General features: G+C 42.6%; 1 protein-coding gene across 1 annotated transcript; it reads left to right on the top strand.

The window, feature by feature from the left end:
• The first annotated feature begins 1,963 nt into the window (after window positions 1-1,963).
• Window positions 1,964-12,947, top strand: LOC120783094 (butyrophilin subfamily 2 member A2-like). Its single transcript, XM_040115810.1, has 5 exons — window positions 1,964-2,190; window positions 4,207-4,539; window positions 9,565-9,843; window positions 11,546-11,667; window positions 11,869-12,947. The coding sequence occupies exons 1-4, from the start codon at window positions 2,061-2,063 to the stop codon at window positions 11,626-11,628; spliced, it is 825 nt and encodes a 274-aa protein (XP_039971744.1). The 5' UTR covers window positions 1,964-2,060; the 3' UTR covers window positions 11,629-11,667; window positions 11,869-12,947.
• Window positions 12,948-14,143: the final 1,196 nt, after the last annotated feature.

Genomic DNA, 14,143 nt, shown 5'->3' with positions numbered 1-14,143 from the left:
GAGAAGCTAATGCAGGAGAAATGTGATCTCTTTTCCTGGTTCCTGTCAGTACTCGCCGTTTCAGCGTTCTGTATCAGCTGGAGAGTATTCAGAGACTTGTTGGGGCAGTCTGATAATGAGGAATTACTATAATCCAGCCTAGAGGTAACAAAAGCATGGACTCGTTTTTCTGCATGTTTTTGAGACAGGATGTGCCTGATTTTTGCAATATTACGTAGGTGAGAAAAGGCAGAGCTTGAAGTCAGTTTCATGCAGGCGTTAAGAGGACATATCCTGATCCAAGATAACTCAAGACACTACCCAACGCTGGTGCTGGAGGCCAGTGCGACGGTGAGGCCTCTCCCTGGCGCACCTTGTAAAGGGTTGCAGGACCGGACGCCTCAACCATTCAGTTAGCGCCTGCCTAAGGTTTAGCGCTGTGGGGGGATGGTTACGACTTAGAAAGTTTAGCTCCACCGCTGCTTACACTTAGAAGGGACCTTACCTTTTGGGTCAGGCCAGCTGCGTGATCAAAGCCCGACACCCTGAGAACCCCCCCAGTTAAAGAGTCTCGAATAGGACAGTGAAAGTCTTTAACAAAGGGCTTTTTCTCTTGGTGACACCTCTGTGTTCCCTTTAACAGTGTACCCTCTGTTTCCTGTTATCAGAGAAAACTACCCATACCCATCAACCCATCACTCATCAACAAAACACCTTATGAATATAAACTTATTTTCAGAACATTGTTCATTTCTTACTATTACAATGGTGCCGTCTTTCTTGTTTTAAGTCTTTTTTATTTATGAGATGTCATTGAGATCAACACACACAGTTGGTGTGTACAACTCCAGCCAGCTACAGCTAACATCTGTAACGTTGATAAATTGGGTGTTTGTGCTGAATAAAGACAAACTGCAGAAACACTGTGATGGTCACATTCACAGGAATAAATTGACAGTTACAATCACTGGAATTTTTTTTCAAATGTACAAACAGGATATTTGAGAGACCGATGAGATGAAACACTTGGACATCAGATCTGGTTCTGAACGCCACAGGTTTTTTCAACACCAAAGTTTTTCCTCAGTTACGTAAAAGAACCAGACGTTGATTCATTAGAAATATTTACACCTACAATGACAAAACTGTCTCTCTACAGGATATACACTATAGCTGAAGGTGTAATAGATAATGGAGAAAATATGTGACCTGACTCTAATGTGAACTGTTATAGTACAGAGTTGTAGTGTGTGAGCTTCAGACCATGAAGAGCGACAGCAATGATCAGCTGAATCAGCAGCATCGTCACAGATTCTAACGAGCTCTGGCTGAATTGGCCCCGAATGTTAAAGAGACATCGGTGTGATTTACATTAAGCATCGTTTAATAACATCACACAACATAACACAATGTGGCTCTGACGTTATGAGCAATAAATCCATGAGATGTAATATCAGACACAATTTATTACAGAGGTCGTAGTTAAAGGTGGAGTTCTACTGGACGACATTATGTTGAGACGTGTTTCTATTTTTCTGTCCACCCTGTTTACAAACATGAGGGGTCAGAATATTAGAAACACCTCTGGATATAACAGAGTCCAGTTCAACACCATCACTAACTGTGACCTCGATACTGAAACATGTGATTGAATTAACACTATGACTGTGACTGTGTAAAGAAACTGAACATTATTATGTTGGTGTGAAGATAAAGTTGAGCTCAGGAGGAGTATTTTTTATGTTTGTTGGCGTTTTCAGCTTCATTAGTTAGAACAGAGACAGAGAGCGATGGGAAACAAGCCGAGAGGGACGGGGGTCAACACAGGTCCCTGTGTGGCGTGAAACCCTGGATGTTATGTGGACTCGACCATTAGTCCACCAGGACGCTCCAGGGGGGAACGTTCCGACCGCCCTCCCGCAGAATCCATGAGTCATCGTTGGTGTTTGAGGAGATGACGCTCTTATTGCGAAGGATTCGTGCCGGAAGCGTCGCTGCTGTTGCAGCTCGAGGAAGCTGAGAAACCGAAAGTGTTTCGAACGAGCCAATCACGGCTTCGGGACCGGCCACAGCATCGTTAAATGCGGTCGTTACACACAGATGTTACGGTGATGTTTAACGTGCGCTTGACATCTGCAGCCATGGAGCTTCTTCCACTCGCGTGTCTCTGTCTCCTGTCTTGGTCTGGACCGACGTCTGCGGATGAAGGCGGTGAGAAAAGTAACGGCTCAGACTCATGACCGGCCTGAACTGTGTCCATTACCTGTCGCTGTGTTTTATGGAAATGAAAAACCTGTGAACATGCGGGGGTCCGGAGCCGGAGCGCTGGGATCATCAGGCCGCTCCGCAGTTCAGTGGCGGGACAGCGGCATCACCTGCACCTGTCACGTCAGCGTCCGGCTCGGTCTTAACGTAGAGATCATCGACGCAGTGTGACGTCGCACGTCTCCTGATAATCAGCGCGGATCGATAATAAAAGACGCGTGTCAGAAGCAGGCGACGCCATCAGACCTGCTCAGTTTGTTGTAATGTAGGAGCCGGAGGAGCTTTCTAACTTTCCGCGGGGGTTAAACTGTTCAAATGATCATTCTGAATTTGGGCTTTTATTCCTGAGGGAAGATAAAAACTGGGGTCGCAGCCCGGGGCGTTTTTTGAATAAGCTGAAGTTCGGTAACCGCAGTGAAATAAAACCGTTTTTATGTTGTTTAGCTGTTTTTCACATTCATATCCATGTACATGTGATTATTAACATTAACGTACCTGCTGTCGTCTGTTTGGTTGGTTGTTTTATGAACTCATACGTTTGGAAACTTAATGAAGACACAAAAACACATCGAGAACAAAGTGAAAAGCCACAAAAGAGAAAAAAAACCTCGGAGGAAACAAACGGCGACAGAAAAACCAGACAGGAAGGCGGGCAGGGCCTTCATCAACACCAGCATCATGCGAAATGTGTTCAACTGAGCTGGGTGTTATTTAGCACCATCGGGCATCAAAATGAAAGCGCCCATTGTTATAGGTGATCTTGTCTCGATGCGACCGTTGAGACACGTTCTCTTTTCTCTTTAGTTTCAGTCTCTGGTCATGTTTGTATTTGTAGCACAGACACTTTGAGTAGCAGAAGCTTCTCCACCATTTCTCCAGCACGTTCACTTTCTCAGCTTGTTGACTAGTAGTTCACGAGGACTGCGACCCTTCACGTGTCAAATGCGATAAGTCAGTCACAAAAAGAGCTATCAGGCTGAAACTTACAGGATCTCTCCCTCCGCTCGTCTACAACGTCTGTACCAAATTTCATGCCGATAGACAGAAGCGGCTCTGAGATATTTCAGAAAGTGCAGTACAGAGCATCTCCATCAGATGACTACAGAGCTCTATAAAAGCTCCTCAAAGTGACCAAATAATGAAGATAAATGTCTTTTATGACTCTGAAAATATCCCTAAGTGTTAAAGTTGACTAACAGAAGATGTTGTTGATATTCAGATAAAGATTTACATATTTAGTTTCATGTCAATAAAACACGCACTGGAGCGCTCAAGATGCTCTCTCTGATTTGCTGGGATGGTTTAGAAAGGCGTGTGGTGTCGTAACAGTAGGTCGAGAAAGATGCTGATTGATTTCAGAGATACTGAACATCATTGGTCAAATAGTTGAACTGCAACAGCTGGCGTTCAGGTGGCCTCCTGTAGCTGGCCGGAGCTCACTCCTGCACCTCGGACGCCATCTTGTGACTTTACTGCTGGTTTATCTCCTTTTTTTCTGGAAGCTCAGCAGTGTGAATATGTTTAATGTACGTCTTTAACATGGCAGCTCATTACTTTGTCTTCTGGTGGACCACACACAGCCAGACCCACAGATACATTCATTTAAGGGCCATATTTAGTGCTGTGACCCCAACACTGTCAATCTGTTTGCCTGGAGTAAAGATTAAATCTGAAAATGGAAAGTGACGATGAATAGCTTTGTTTTGTGTCGTTCCTTCAATGGATCGTCTCTGTTGTTCCGCTCAGTGTAGGTTTACGCTGCCTCTGTGTATTTCTTGTACCTCTGACCAATGACCTTCCTTCTTTGGGTAATAAAGTTAACGTTGTTTTTCATTTCCTTGTGTTTGGTCTGTTGTCATATGTTTTCATGAGTTGCAGTTTGACTGCTGACTAAACTGCTTGTGAACTGGTGCTCCAGAGTAACTGAGGTGACAAATGTGAATTGTATGTTTTGTCTTCCAGGGCCAAGCCTCACCACTGTGGCCGTGGCAGAAGGGAGTGACGCCATTTTACCCTGTTCCTTCCGCACCAAGGAGAACATCGAGCAAATGGTCTTTGACTGGAAGAAAGATGGTCAGGAGGTGTTCCTGTACGACGCGGGCAAACATTACAATCAGGGCCGAACAGGTCAAGACGAACAGTTCAAAGGACGGGTTTTTCATTTTGAAGAGGAACTGAAGCACGGCAACGCGTCCATAAAAGTCCACAAGACAAAGATGGCTGACAATGGAAGTTACACCTGTAATTTCCCAAAAACAAACCCTAAATTTGAATACCACATTACGCTGGTTGTAGGTGAGTATGTCTATAGAACAGTTTGGAAAACTGAGGCTACTGTCAAAGTGCTTATATTGATTCATTTGAAATGTTTGTAATGCATTTCCTTCTCTGACCATCTCTAGATTTCTTAAAGCATTAATGTCAACCATAGATTAATAATTGCACATTTATTTATTTGTTCATTTATTTGTTCATTCATTTAGAGTTTTGTTATTGATTTATACTTTATTTTTTCACAGTTTATTTTTGTATTTACTGATATTAACATTGAGGGGAATATTATAATATCATATTATATTAAATTTAATGGTACTCTTCCAAATACCGAGGACCTGTTTGTGTTGTGGAGAGGGACCATAAATACCTGAGGCTTTGTCACTTGGCTCGTCAGTGTCGGTAAAGTGTTCGTGTAGTTCAGGACTTTGGTCCAGACTGAGATATTTCCACAACTGCTGGATGGATTTCCATGAAATTCTTTTTTTTTTTAACAAACATTCCTGGTCTCCATTGGGCTGAACCCCTCAGAAACGCCTCCCTGAGCTTATGGTTGAAATCATCTTTGAGACCATGTCAGCTGCCGTGCCTCAGTGCAGCCTCACAGAGCCCCTAGTGTGGCTGCAGAATCTTAATCTTGTTAGTCAGTCACACTGTTGTGTAAACAGTAACGTACATAGGATATAAGTAAGTACATCCAGGTCACTATTGTGCTGCCAAATAGCCATGACTCCACTAAACGCGTTCCCTCCACACCCTGTGCGTAGAGTCTGTGATGTAGTGTTTGGCTATAGTAGCCTGCTACGTCACACCTCCTAGCTGCGATCATGGGTATGGTGCTTTTTTGAACCTGTAGAGGTCAGTGCAGCTACGCATTTCTTAATACAAGCGCTAATCGCTAATGTGGAGTTACTCTTTAAATATCAGTAATATCAAAGAAACCCCCTCCCTACTGGCTACACTCTGTTTGACCACACTACATCCGCTTTTCTAGCTGCGGTGACAAAAGTTCCCCACAGACATGAACAGTTTCATCTTATCTCAGGCTGAATAAGACGCTTTGCTCTTGATGCGTCGAGGCTGCATGTCGACAAAGATTGCCTGATGGTCCCATCAATTACCAACACACCCAGTGCATGGTTTGCCACAGTTCTGTGTTAATAGGAACAGAATGGTGACATGAGATAAGATCGATGTAGAGAATGGTTGTGCAGCCCACTTGTGTCTTTCCTCTTTAAGCTAAGGCAGCGTGTGGTTTGTTACAAAGCACATCTTTTATGAGTGAGCTCGTAGCTGCTTTGAAAGTTGTAGTTCAGCAAATCGAGGTGGTGACGAGCTGCGTGACAGCAGTTATCCAGAACCAGTGCATCAGACTCAGTGAGGCCAGATAACCTTGTTTCCTCACCGAGTTTTAGATGAAAAATTATATCCAGCAAAAAAGGGGGAAAAAGTCTCAGGTTATGTTCCTTATATTGCAGGTCTGGCATGTTTGGCAATATCACACAATCACACTAACATATTTATGTTCTGTTTTTCCTTTTAGCTCCTGACCCAGAGCGCTTTATCTTAACCTCTTCTGGCTCATTTTAATTATGTGCCTTTCTGTCTCTTAATCCCTGACCATTTTAAACTGTGTATAATACCGACACCACGAGGACCTGATAGATTTCCGCTGCATCGCTGTAAAGCAAACTCTCAGAGGTTTCAGCAAGTGTGTTGATCCTACCTGCAGCTCTGAGGCCGTTGAAGTGGTGAAGGATTAAACAGAAAAAAATAGGAGTTCTCTCGTTCTTCGCCTTTGACTTCACGTGTCAAATACGATAAGTCAGTCACAAAAAGAGCTATCAGGCTGAAACTTACAGGATCTCTCCCTCCACTCGTCTACAACGTCTGTACCAAATTTCATGCCGATAGACAGAAGCGGCTCTGAGATATTTCAGAAAGTGCAGTACAGAGCATCTCCATCAGATGACTACAGAGCTCTATAAAAGCTCCTCAAAGTGACCAAATAATGAAGATAAATGTCTTTTATGACTCTGAAAAATGTCCCTAAGTGTTAAAGTTGACTAACAGAAGATGTTGTTGATATTTAGATAAAGATTTACATATTTAGTTTCATTGAATCGTGTCTGTTTTGACCGATTAAGAAGTTTCTCTGTTTTGTGGGTGTCCCACCACCACAGAAAGTCCAACTACATTAACTTCCATATATGGTCAGGCAGGTAATTTTACTGGCTACGAACTCCGAGTGTTTTCACGGTGCTGACTTTCTATTGGATGAAAGTAGCTGTCAATAAAACGCACCTGGAGCTCGCGTAAAGATGCGCTCTTCTGATTGGCTGATGGAGTTAAAAGGCCGTTAGTGTCGTAACAGTAGGTCGTAGAAAGATGCTGATTGGTTCGTTTTGTTCCTGGGCGTTTACTGAGTTCAGAGATACTGAACATCATTGGTCAAATAGTTTGTCAACAAATTAAAATTGATCGAAATGTTGTTGTTTTGAAAGTTTGAGGAGCAGCGTTAAAACTAAACGAGGGAAATAATCCTCTTTTTTTCTGGTTATTTTACTTCCGCATTAATTTAAACGAGTTGGATTTAATCGGTGGTTTTTTGTTCTTTAAAACGAGCCCAGTTTGTCCTTAAATGTCTGTTTTTCGACCTGTAAACGCTTTTTAACGGCGGCGAAACAGGTTCGTACGTTAATTGCTAACTGTTTACTGCCGTAAAGTAAGACGCTTGTGTTTTTATGTCGTAAATCATTTATTTAAACTCTTAAAAACGTGGAAAAAACGATCATCCGCGCTTTCAAATGAGGTATAATATGTCTGTGTTGACATTAGTGGTCAGCATGAAAATATCTAGTACATTTCTTTATTCAGTTTTACGGTAAATCTCGGGTCGCCTGCAACCTCCGCGCCTTAAAACGTTAAAAGACAGAAGAGAGGAAAACATCCCAGGTGAGTCCTGATTCTGATGACGTCACTCCCGACGTCTCCACTTCCTTTATTTCACTCGAGACTTAATTGGACATCAGTTAATGAGCGGAGACATTTAGCCTGTTCACCACCATGATCGGTGCAGATTTTAAACATAGTAACAGGGTTTATTGAATTTCCTTGTGAGAATGTTGTAGTTATTTTGCTAAGCAGGTGTGGATAATGGATAGATGCATTATGGGAGTGGGCAGGGACAGAGGGTAATGAGGAAAAAAACGAACTGTCGAGCTCAATGAAAACCACTAATCACGCTTCAATGTACAAACAGGATATTTGAGAGACTGATGAGATGAAATACTTGGACATCAGATCTGGTTCTGAAGGCCACAGGTTTTTTCAACACCAAAGTTTTTCCTCAGTTACGTAAAAGAACCAGACGTTGATTCATTAGAAATATTTACACCTACAATGACAAAACTGTCTCTCTACAGAATATACACTATAGCTGAAGGTGTAATAGATAATGGAGAAAATATGTGACCTGACTCTAATGTGAACTGTTATAGTACAGAGTTGTAGTGTGTGAGCTTCAGACCATGAAGAGCGACAGCAATGATCAGCTGAATCAGCAGCATCGTCACAGATTCTAACGAGCTCTGGCTGAATTGGCCCCGAATGTTAAAGAGACATCGGTGTGATTTACATTAAGCATCGTTTAATAACATCACACAACATAACACAATGTGGCTCTGACGTTATGAGCAGTAAATCCATGAGATGTAATATCAGCCTGAGTCCTGCTCTTCATGACCAGTCAGCTGATCTTCAGGTGTAAAATCAGGGGATTGTCCCTTTACAGACAAATGAAGAACAAGGAAACGTAGATTCACCTCTTGTCTCATTACAGCTTGATTTGGTCCTTGGAAAAGATTTGATGAGAATTTAATCTTTATGTTGCTTAAATAAATCTGAATGGATTTTAGGGTCTAGGTTGAATTTAAATGATAAAACATGAACAAAGCTGTAGTTTTAAATGATAATCAATGATAACGCTCCTTCCTTCTGAGAAAATAAAACTCACTCATTTCAGTCTTTGATCAGCTGCTGTTGGCTACAAAAGAACCATCACAACAGTTTTCCAAAAACAAGCAGTGACCACTTTATTAGGTACAACTGTACAATCCACTGCAATTCAATACAACAGCTCTGCCATAAATTCCACCTTAATGTTGATTAACCTTGATAATGTTCAGTTTATGTTGACTTTGTCAGAAATGTGTAAATTCAGTTTTATGTTTATTACAGAGGTCGGAGTTAAAGGTGGAGTTGTACTGGACGACATTGTTTCTATTTTTCTGTCCACCCTGTTTCCAAACATGAGGGGTCAGAATATTAGAAACACCTCTGAATATAACAGAGTCCAGTTCAACACCATCACTGACTGTGACCTCGATACTGAAACACGTGATTGAATTAACACTATGACTGTGACTGTGTAAAGAAACTGAACATCACAGGCATCATAAAGGTAGAACAGTTGTGTTGGACTGCAGTAGTTTGTACAGGTGTCCCTAATAAAGTGAACACTGAGTTAATGTGTCACTGGCACAGTTAAGCCCTGGTAACACAAGGGGAGCACATACTCTTGACCCTATGTTTAATACTTGATCAGATAATTCTTATATTAGTCTCGAGGAATAGAAAATGTTCTCTACATCTTAACATCTGTCTACAACAAATCCCATGTGATTTCAATTCAAGATCCTTTTTGTAGCAAAAGAAACTGAGCAGAAATTCTAGAGTTGTCCAAATGTCTTTGTTGTATATTTGATTCCGTCATGATATGAGTCAGAAGTAGTGTTTACAGTAGTGAATGGTTAACTAATATTTGGTAGCAGTCAAAAGTATTTTCATATCGTGTCCTGTATCTGTGCAGGGATTTTCAACCAACGCTTGTGTTGTACTTTTCTGTTTCTCTCTGTTCCTCTGTGTTTTTCTCTTAAACACAATATAATCCACATATACAGGCAGAGAAGGGGTGAACCAAAATATCTTGGCATAATATGTCGAACCCTGTAAACATTGTTCATAAGTTATTGGTTGTTTTCACAGGTGCAGCTCCAGAGCCATCTGTCACAACACTTGATCAAACAAAGGACTGGGCTCTTCTGCGGTGTGTTGTTCGAGGTGCTTTCCCAAAACCTAAAGTAGAGTGGCAGGACAGAGCTGGAAACATCCTTCCTGCTAAAGAACCAGAGGTCACTGAAAGAGGAGGCAGCTACGACATCATCCTCCAAACTACTGTGACCAAGACCAACCACTATCGCTGCGTATCCACACAGGAGGAAATCAGCCACCAGATTTATTCTGAGACCTATGTGCATATCAGTGGTGAGTTTCTTTATGTTTCTGTTTTTACATTCAGATAATTTTAATTCTTCATTTGTTGTTAGTTTTCAAAAACTGTTTACGAATGTTTCGACTGAACACGAACCAAGCTGTGATGAAGAATCTGTGTAAGTTGAAAATGTTTCAGACTGAGTCAGATTCATTCTGAGGCTCTGAGACTCTTCATTAATGTACAGAGATGAGAGGAAGAATGAGAAGATGTGGAGGGAAATAACAGAAAGAACTGGAGTCTGTAGTAAACTCTGAGATCACACACACACACTGCACACACAAGAACCTGGTGAACTTCACACACAAACCCAGTGATAGATTCAGAAATAGCTGGTGTGACCTGATCCCGAGGAAGAACGTGAAAACACCACACGAGGCCGATTTAGACTGAAATCATTAGAATCCCTGACGTTTCTGTTCCACCAGTGAAAAGAAAAAAGGTTCTGAGACTGAAGAATTAACGGAACAACTTTGTCCCCAAAATATGCTGAGACTCACCTGAGTTCTTCTCAGCTGGGATTAGATTAGATGGAGACACAGAGAGCTTTATTAATCCCATTGGGTAACTGCAGTTTTACAGCAGCAGAGTCACACATGAATCACAAACAACACAAAGACACTCAAAGATGGAGACAAGAGTTTAGTCACTGATGCTTTGATTCTTTTATTTCTTCATGAGAAACTTAACTCAAACTACCAACTATGATCCAACTCTACATATGTACAGTAACAGTGAGTGTTCACAATGGGATCCCATGAATTCACATACAGGCTTTGGAGGTTCAGTGTTTACTGAAGAGGTGGACTTAATAATTGGTTAATGTTATCTTCACCCATTGCATTGCAGTGAGGGTCCTATGGGACAGACATGTAGGTGAGGATGTAGCCTCCCAACACTTGGTTCATCCACTGCAGCAGGATGTTGGTTGGTTACAGGCTGAACTTCATTAAAATTCCAGTGAAAACAGAAATGAAACCAAGAGGGAAACTGTCCACGTTGTGATTTTTAAATCCTCCTCTGTCTGAACCTGAAACCAGGACTTAACAAACGTTCACCACTTCACACACTGACTAACATCTGGCTTGTGGTTTGTATTAAATGTGACTAAAGGTGCTGAATGTAAGTCTGCGTTAAGGTGCTGGTGCTTCTTAATGTTTTAATCTGGTGAGTGGAGCATCAACCCAGGCTAAGAGGGTAGTATTTTCAACAAAGCTCATCAGTTCTGGCTTTAACAACAACCATCACGAAATGAAGACGTGCTCACAGGACGTAATCCAGAGTCCTTCGTAGCCTCGGCTCAGGGTCTAGGAAACCTGGGCCACAGACAGAGTTTCACACACAGTTTCAGATCTCAGTCACAGCAGGAGTAAAGAAGGAGTCAGGTGGAAACAGCCTAAAGTAGAGGTGGCAGGACAGGGATTCAAGCATCTTCCTACTGATGAACAACACGTGTCGGCAAGAGGAAGATGCTGCGTCTTCGCCCTCCTCACTACTGGGACCAAAACCAAAACCCAGCTCTCAGCTGTGCAGCCAAGCAGGAGGACAGAGGCCATAAGATGGATGCTGACATCACTGGGCCTGGTGACATTCATCCCAGTGGTGTTTTCATGTGCTGATCATTTTAGATTAGAGGAGCATGTTCGCTTGTAGCTGTTTCTGAGTGTAACGTGAACTTTTTCTGATCTGTTTCAGGGTCTTCTGCTGGAGAGGTTGTTACTGCTGGTGTGGGGTCGTTGGTGCTGTCAGTGTTGCTGTCGTTGTTGCTGTTGTTCTAGTGCTCATAAAGAAGCGTCGCATCAAACCAGATTCTGGAGGTAAGTTTAATTAACGGGCTGTATGACCAGATTCTTAATGAACACAACAAAGCAACAACGTCTTCACATCTATCTGACGTCTAGAGTCTTGACAGTCTTGTTTATCTCCTCAGACGAGCAGCGTTCTGTTGGTTTTTACACTCAGACTGAGATCAGGTCATTTGGGATTTTCTTGAACATCCTTTTGTTTCCCTCCTGCAGGTCGACCATCAGACACACGTGCCCCCCTTAAAGACTCCGGTCGTTGAGGGTAGCAACCTGATCAGGACCCTTCATTACCTTTCCATGTGCTGTGAAGCCGGCTGCTGAAGAGTGTGTGTTGTTGTACGTCTGTTGTGTGAGAACCCGTTTGAGTTTTGGACCAGGACAGTGAGACACTTTGGCTGGTCCCCACTTATTTCCGGCAGTTTGAGAGTCGAGACCTGGTTGTAAAGTTAAAGTTAGAACTAGTTTTAGGTTCAGGTTCGGATGAGGGTTGTGGTTGAAAGCGAGGTCAAAAGGGAAGTTGTTGGGGGGTGAATGGTTCTTACCTGCTATACCTTGACTCTACTGTGGTAAAGTTAAGGTACAGCAGCAGCGTTTTGATGAGCTGGAGACAAGTGAGTGAATAATATCTGTGTTTGTTAAAATCCACAAAATTTGACCTGAGCTTTGGTGAAGGAAACGAGACTGAACCACCGTGGTCACTTTTAAAGAATCGTAGAGAAAAGGTTGCTCCTGATGGTCAGACCTGCACCTTGCATGGTCTCACTGCCGTGTGTGTGTGTGTGTGTGTGTGTGTGTGTGTGTGTGTGTGTGTGTGTGTGTGTGTGTGTGTGTGTGTGTGTTCGAATGACAGCAGCAAATATTAACGCTCTATATAAATGCATCCATTTACCAGATATTCTCACACTGCTTGTCGCTCTTCGCTGAGCTGGACGTGGGCATTGACAAAAACAGGCTCCTCCAAAATAAAACCTGCTGTTCTGCTGTAAACGAATGTGAACATTTTGTAGCTAAAGTGAAAAACAATGTGACTCATCTTTTACTTTGATATCTGTGTTATTGACATTATTTGGGACCAGCACGTGTTGCTTCTTTTTATTTCCTCAGGTGCTAAGCCAGGGTCTGTCAGGTACAGTTACACACTGAACTGTTTACTGTTGTTGACTGTTAGAATTGAATTGTTTCATTGAACTGACAGTAAGTTTGTTTATGTTGTTGACTGATGCTGCAGTTGCAGGGTGTCGTGTGATTTCAAGCAGAGCTTAATCATGTCTGTCCAATAAAACATGACAAATATCAAACTGTGTGTTGTGACTGTTTTGGACGTTTCTGTCTGTTCAGGCGTTAAAAGAAATCAAATCAATCAAACATGCTTCCAATACGACGACATGTTTCTTGGCGGCTCGAACGCAGTTTGAATCTTCCACACTGTTGGTCATGATAATAAAGCTGCTTCGTGACTCTTTGAGTCTCTGTTAACGTTGATGACTTCACTCTGTCTCCATCTGTCGTCGGAGGAGTTGTGAGGAGACGGTGGCTCATTCCAGTCAACTTTTAGGTTTTCATTTTATAGGAAAGTTTCCCGGAGGTCACCTTGAATCTGAGTTGAACACCTGCACCCAAAACTAAGCAACTTACACAAGTGTGATGTGGAAACTCGAAGCCTCCGGAGGACATGAGCTGACAACGGACGCGTCAGGAGACGTGTCCTGTCTGTAATTAAAGTTAAAATGAAGAACTATTCATAGATTCTGGACTTTTCAGTGAGGTGGGAGTAGATGTTAGAGTTTTTAACAAGCTCATTGTACCAGACGAGAGTAGTCATTTTTATGTCTTACCACCTGTCTGGAGGTGGTCCTCAAACACTTGACTGTTCTTCTTACACGTGCAACCTGGAGTTTGTCTGTGAAGACTCTCCGTCATCCGGGTCACCGGGTCATCCGGGTATTCTCTAAGTGCTATGTGAAAGCAGCTGGACTTGCCTGGAGTTCTCGAAGACGTTTGGCGGCTCATCCGAAAGGCCTCTTCAGGAGTCCCCGGTCCTGGAACAGTGTCGACACTGCCACACTCCCTGCAACCGCAAGGCAGTCGCTGATTCTTATCCTTGTAATTAAAATTCAAATTAACTTAATGTGATCACTTAGATTTATTAGGAAAGTTGTTTTGCTTCACACCCAGGCCATAAGTGACTTTTAAAAAGCGATAAATAGCAATCAGCAGTCACGTAGGTTTCCAGCATTTACAGAGACTATTCACTCCTTCACTCCCCTGTCACCACGCTCTCGCTTCCTCCCACTGCGCCTACATTTGGGTACCAGATGGAAACCGGTGACGGTTTTGTTGATGCCTGATTCATTCAACAAAACTCCTCTGTATTATAGTGTTGCCTGTACTTTTACTTAAGTTCTGAATGCAAGGCTTTTACAGGTGAATGGAGTATTCTTTAGACCCGTAGCACGGTCACTCTTACTTTACTGAACCTTTCCTCCAT

This window comes from Xiphias gladius, chromosome 21 (assembly GCF_016859285.1).
Source record: "Xiphias gladius isolate SHS-SW01 ecotype Sanya breed wild chromosome 21, ASM1685928v1, whole genome shotgun sequence".
Taxonomy (NCBI): domain Eukaryota; kingdom Metazoa; phylum Chordata; class Actinopteri; order Istiophoriformes; family Xiphiidae; genus Xiphias; species Xiphias gladius.
The sequence above is the reverse complement of the archived record's forward strand: the minus strand, read 5'-3'. Positions and strand labels throughout refer to the sequence as shown.

Bases quoted from the DNA above. Each gene is read 5' to 3' on its own strand.
- LOC120783094 (XM_040115810.1), top strand. From the start codon at position 2,061: ATGCGGTCGTTACACACAGATGTTACGGTGATGTTTAACGTGCGCTTG. The intron at 2,191-4,206 runs GTGAGAAAAGTA...TTTGTCTTCCAG, and splicing joins GACGTCTGCGGATGAAGGCG to GGCCAAGCCTCACCACTGTG. The intron at 9,844-11,545 runs GTGAGTTTCTTT...GATCTGTTTCAG, and splicing joins GACCTATGTGCATATCAGTG to GGTCTTCTGCTGGAGAGGTT.